Here is a 6485-nt window from a genome sequence, read left to right on the forward strand (position 1 = left end):
CCTAAGGACGAGAGAGCTACGGAAGAGTACACCGATGGGCTAGAAGAACGTGCGCGACATTCAAGGGACGTTAAGACGGGGAGGAAGACTGCTCGAGGAGAAGGTCGGGAATTGGGATCGGGGGAGCCCTATTCCGGTTGGCCGTAATCACCCAAAAGATTGGAGCGTCGGAAGTCAAAGCAAAGGAGAAAGTGGACTGAAAATAAAGCTCAAGGCGCCTTAAACCAGTGCTGGAGGTGCCTCCACCTTGGAGGCGCCTCAAACAGCATTAGAGGCGCCTCCACACTGGAGGCACCTTCAATCTGGTTTGAGGCGCCTCCGACTGGTCAAAATGACCATTTACGCTGTGGATAAAGTTTTATCCGCTGACCGAGCTGGAGGTGCCTTGAACCTTGTTGGAGGTGCCTTGGACCCTCGGGATAGACTTTTCGGGAGCTATATAAAGGCCCCTGGAGCTAGAAAATATTCAACAACTCAAGCAATCAACTGTGTAGTCTTTCCTAGCAATAGTTCTAAGCTTCCAAAGTGTAAAAGGCTTCTCCGCCTTCAGAGAAGGAGATTTTTCTAGTGCGCGCTTTTCATCGCCCTGGATTAACAACCTTTTTGGTTGTAACCAGGTTAACTTCCAGTCTTCTCTGTCCTTCTGTTTAGCTTTATTGTTTTAGTTATTTTATTATTATTGCTATTGCACTTTCGAGTTGAAAGATCCGAGGAGGGTAGTTTTAATTTGTGCAGGCAATTAACCCCCCCCCCCCCCTCTTACTGGCCTCCGCTGCACCTACAATATTCTTGAGCCATGAGAGAATACAAGAAAAATAGCAAGTAGTGTAAGGAAGAACTTGCTGATTTAGATTGAAAGGAAGACAAGTTGGTCGAAGAAAATTTCCAAAAGAAGATCGAAGAAGACGAAGCACAAAGTGACTTGTTCTTGCATCACTTAGGTTTTTAAACACAAGCCATAAGATAAGGCCCCACTACAGTTGTCCGATTAAAATAGTATGTTCATTGGTGACCATTGATTTACAAGAGAGAAGGTGTCATTGGTCTATACGAAAAGGCGTGTGTTGGGTGTTGCTTCAAAGAATGTGTTAGTGGGACACGTGGCACTTGTCCATAATGGATATTTATGATGAATAAGATAGTCGAATCATTACACAAAGAGTGCCTTCCCGCTTATTAGTAGTACATAACTACGCATATCGATTATGCATTCTTTCAAAAAATATGACTAAATGTAGTAATAAAGGGCGAGCGGGAGCCTGGTTTAGAGTTCATGTCGGAGATATATTTTCTCGGTCGACAAATAAAGGAGATGATCGGGCATACACAAGACTTGGGTCCAGTTAGTTGGCTACCAAGCCTCCTTCGACTAGACTTGAAGGGGAGACTAGTGATACAAGCTGTAATGAACGAACCTAAGTTTGACGTGGCAGTCAAAGTCAAGGTCAGGTGGGTGGTCCGAGTCAAAAGGAGGTGGCAGTCAGAGGGTCACTCTCAATAGAGTCTAGTTCCTCACCTCTATGGGTGTAAATGAATCAAGCTTCTCATGAGCTATTCGAAGCTCGATTTGATAAAAACTCGTTTAAGCTCATTTAATGAAGCTCATTAAGATAAATAAACCAAGCTCAAGCTTCACAATATTCGGCTCGTTAGCTCGTGAACATGTTCGTTAAGCTCATGATCAACTTTTAAATAAAAAAATAATAGTTTTGATATTAAATTTATAGATTTTACACTCTACATATAGATAAATATATTAAATTTATTTATTAGAATAAAATTATAAATTTTAATAAGAATATTATAATTTTCTCTAAATATATAATTTAGTTTTCAATAAATATTTAAATTTATAATTTAATGTTTATTAAGCACATTTAGGCTCAATAAAAGCTTGAATAAGCTCGTGGGCCATGAATATATTCGTTAAATAAAGCTCAAGCTCGGTTCAATTATAAATGAGCCAAACTCAAACATTCAAGAGTTCGGCTCGGCTCGATTACACCCCTACTCACCTCGCGCTAAGGAGCTTGGTGCTTCCTGCCTGTAGTAAGACACCTGGTATATGCCCCGACCAAGAGGTCGATCAAGAGGTCGATCAGACCAAAGGAGCCTGGTGCTTCCCGCCTTTAGTAAGATATCTGGTATATGCCTGACCAGCTATCACCCGTCCAAGTTCAAGAGAGTCTCGACTGACCACAAGGCTGCCCTAAAATAATATTAGGACAAGACCCAGGTACCTTGCGTCCCACTCTGGGTGCCTAATATACAGTGGGTGGAGTTGGCAACCGGTTAAACATATACACCTTCACTGTTTATTCTCCCATTTTCTTGTATATGAGCGGTTGGATAAACAACTGACTAGAGTTATAGTATCCTTATCTTCGCCGAGCAAAGATACAAGACAAATCTCAGAAGAAACCTGATCGAATTTTCAGAGTTCATATATCATTTCAGGGACAAGCTTTCCAGTACCAGGACTTTTGGCTGAAAGTACAGGTCGGGCCTCTTGGGGCTCAGTTCCACATTCTTAAAAAATAAGCATCCCTGCATATGGTCGATCGGTCTTAAGAACCGTCTGGACCTAGGGTACTTGGCTTCCCATTACTTTATGATCATATCTCTAGCATTACTTAACATATATCTGAGCAGTCTTATGAGTCGAACGTCCTACCATATTTAGTACTCTGCTTTTATATATACACTCGGTCTGCTAAATATCTGGTCGAGATATCTTCGAGGGATCACATTGTTAGAAATCACAACAGTCTGTCAGAGAATAGAAGTCGCTTTTCAGAGAATATTCTTCTGTTATTACATGGACATCCAATAGAAACTTCCTCGAAGGTGACTCTATATTTTTTATTAGCCAATACTTTATGATAGCATATTCCTTTAATCGCCTCATTAATGACGTCAGTTACAAAAAGAATGTACACGGATGACAGAAGATTCCTCAGACGGTGACTATACGCCTCCTAGGATACATATTCTCTTACTCAATAACTTCTGATATCTGACATTCTCTGTCACCTCATGATTACGGAGGTTATTAGAGGTGGTGTATAAAGGGAGGTCCTCTCTAATGGCAAGGTATGCTTTAATATGCTTTGGAACATATTTTTATTACGCGCACGCTCTGCTACACATCTACTGTTTAATTTTTCACTCGGCATTACATTGACTTGAGCATTGGAGGGTCTTCGTCTGAGACCCCTTCCTTAGTTTTTGGTACTGATGTTTGTCTGCTCTCTCAAATGTGCACAGGAAGATTTTAGTTCACGTTCATAGCCCCTGGCCCAATCTAAAATCTTTGTTCAGTCAACCTCATAGCCACCTACCCAGCGCGCCATTTCTCCAGCTTTTAGATAGGATCAGTCATCTTAGAGTTGTCCAAAATTAGAAGTAATTTCAAACTAAAGAAAATACATTTTTTTCAAATGTCTTGGAGTGACGAATAAGAACATGTTCAAATATCACTTTCCTATTTCACATCTTAGTAACTTAGTTAAGTTCACCATGTTTCTATATTGTTATGTGAAGTAGTTATGATCAAATTGCATGTGACTCAAAGATGAATGGAAAACAATTTGGTAAATATGGTGATGCTTTTTATTGCTTTCTAATGGTCCCAGCACCTTTGCCATCATGTTTCTAAAATCTTCATAGTCGAATTCATTGTGGTGAATAAGAATCATCTATAACCATATTTGTTTTATAATAATCTTAAAGCATAAAAATAGTACAAGTAATAAGAGGCCTCAATATTATAATTTAACAACTATCATGTATGCAAACTTATAGAATTATGCAAACTAATCCAAATAAATTTATAGAATAGCATACAAGATATTCTATCTTATTCTAACACGTATATATAATAAGCTTATCTTATATCAAATGTAGTATGATAAAATATATATGTATTCAATTGTAGTATGATAAAATATATTATATATAACAATAGAATTGATGAGAGCACTTTGCCTTAGATTAATGGCAAGAATTGATCAAATTCTATTGATCAATAATGAAATAAGATAATTGCAGGAATAAAAATTAATTCAAACGGTACATTCCTAAGACAAAGACTTAGTTTTGTCAAAGATTATTTTGACCTTCTTACCCAAAAGTAGAACTTTAATAGTAGGAAGATAGATAGCACTTGGGAGCGAAAGTTTGTTTGAATGTCACTGTATCAAATAACTTTTAGATAGATTCAAGTGATAACACCTCCATTGAAGTGAGACATTGGCATTGAAATAAGAATCATGCCACTTCAAATGATGCAACAAAAAAGGGGGAAAAAAGGAAGACAACTATTACATTTAACTTTAAATGGCCAATAATAATAATAAAACCAAATAAAAGCACCTATACCTAACACTACAAATGCCATAAGAAAGCCCCAATGGTTTAAAGAAAACGTATTGAATATAAATGAAGAGAAAGGTTTAGAAACTAAAGATATGATACTAGAGGTTTGCTAGAACCTTTGTTTTTTTTTACTCTGTATTCCAATTTGGGATTCTGTTCGTTTAATCAAATTTGGGATTCCCTCTAGTGAGATTTTGGATTTTCTACCATTGGTTTAATTGCTACTGTTTCAACTATTTGCTTTTCTACAAGAATATGAACCGCTGAGTATTTAACTATATAATTTGTGTATAAATATTATATCACGAGAGTTAAACTTTGAGTATCATGTCAAAAGAAGCTTGACAACTTTTTCAAGGGGAACATATATAGTCTATTAATGGTGAAGTAATCACTTCAAACATGCAAGATAATTTTTGAAAGAAAAGGTCACTTTCTGATCTACATTTCTACAAAAAGGTTCACTATCTATTCATGTCAAAAGAATAGATAGTGAACCGTGACTCATTGTTTATGGACATCTATATTTCTGACTGACGTCCTCAACTATGTAATATGACCATATTATATTGGTTTGTTAAAGTTCATGGACCATGAATAGCAGTGGAATCAATTTGATGTACGCATCAATGCACACTTGAAGAACTCGGGTACGTTTGCTAAGTATTTGATTCAGAAGTGCTGAAACACCAAAAGTACGACTATACATTTTTTACACTTTCTCACCAATAGATTAGAAGGATTTTTTTATATATATGTTTTGAATATAGATGGAAAAACAATTAAAGAACATCTAAAATTTATTGATACTCAATTTGCATGTTTGGCTTTTGGTTTTTTATTTATATCATTTAATGCCAATAATTGGTTATAGGATACAGATCTCACATGCAACTAACTGCACGGACCTGGTTTGTTCAAGTGATCCAATTCTTAGTCAAGCATAAGAAGAGAGCTGGAAAGTTGACTCAACTGCAGAGTTCCTTGATAGCTTGAAGCAGCAGAACCTCTAAGTACATTATGGAGAAAGCTATAGTACATAGATTTATTCAGTACCATGGCATGCAAACACTACTAGGAAAGGAAATCAAGACAAACTTATCTAAAGTACGAGATGAAGGTTTCAACTCCATGAAAGGAAATCAGATATCGTTTACTAGAAGTCTCCAAATGTCTTGTTCTTGAAAACTTATGTCTTCCATGCTATTGTTTTCTCCCGTCCAGCAGTCATAAATTGGAACCATGCCAAAGTAACGACCTTCTTCAGCTGTAAACCCTAAGTGGACGCTGCACTGAGCAGAACTTCCTTCTTGATCTCTTAATTCAGTCAGGTGTAAGTCAACCTTAGCGGCGCCAATAGTCGGAGCAATATTTGATGAAGGTACACAGCCTTTTGATAGTTTCTTCTGCGTTGTCGTGTTCCTTGCTCTTTCCCTGGCTTGGGCCCTTGATTCCTTTGAAATCAGCATCTCATAATTGGATGTATCGATATGATTGTTATCACTGTGCTCGTTGTTATTATTATTATAAATCACCCTGGCAGCCTCAATGGCAACTTGCCGCTGCTCCTCCTCAATGCTTTCGGAAGGGTATGATAAAGTGGTGGCGATCGCCTTACCTTTGCAATCATTTTTGCGGATGATAAACGGAGAAGTAGTAGTGTTCAGCTCTTGGATGGCATGCTTGGACATAGTGAGCAGCCACTGGACAGTTTTGCTGCCATGCTCGAAGCCAAGCATCTCCTGTAGATCAAAGAAGTTGCGTGCCACCTCACGCGAAAGCCGAATCCGGCGATCTCTGGGTCCTTTGGCTGTCACTATCTTGCTATGCCTATCTTTTCTTGGCCCTCTTACCTTGTCTGCAGGTCTCCTCCTCATCATCAATGGAGGGCTGGTATAATTGGCTACAACAAGTAGAGGATCTAATTGGGGAACCGTGGTGGTTTCTATAGCATCAAATGGGAGGATATCAATGCAGGGAGAGATAGCCACGAACGATGAGTTGCTTATTGAAGGAAAAGGGTCGATTTCGATTAGGTCAGTGCTAGTGAAAGGGATGCTGAGAGTATGAGCATTAGGGTTAGGGTTTGGATTAGGGAATGGGAGCAT

At 38.3% G+C, this 6485-nt stretch overlaps 1 protein-coding gene across 1 annotated transcript; it reads right to left on the reverse strand.

Moving 5' to 3' along the window:
• Positions 1-5519: 5519 nt before the first annotated feature.
• Positions 5520-6485, reverse strand: LOC122043702. The gene has a single exon (XM_042604300.1). It carries the CDS (start codon positions 6483-6485, stop codon positions 5520-5522), a length of 966 nt encoding a protein of 321 aa, XP_042460234.1.

This window comes from Zingiber officinale, chromosome 1B (genome assembly GCF_018446385.1).
Source record: "Zingiber officinale cultivar Zhangliang chromosome 1B, Zo_v1.1, whole genome shotgun sequence".
Classification (NCBI taxonomy): domain Eukaryota; kingdom Viridiplantae; phylum Streptophyta; class Magnoliopsida; order Zingiberales; family Zingiberaceae; genus Zingiber; species Zingiber officinale.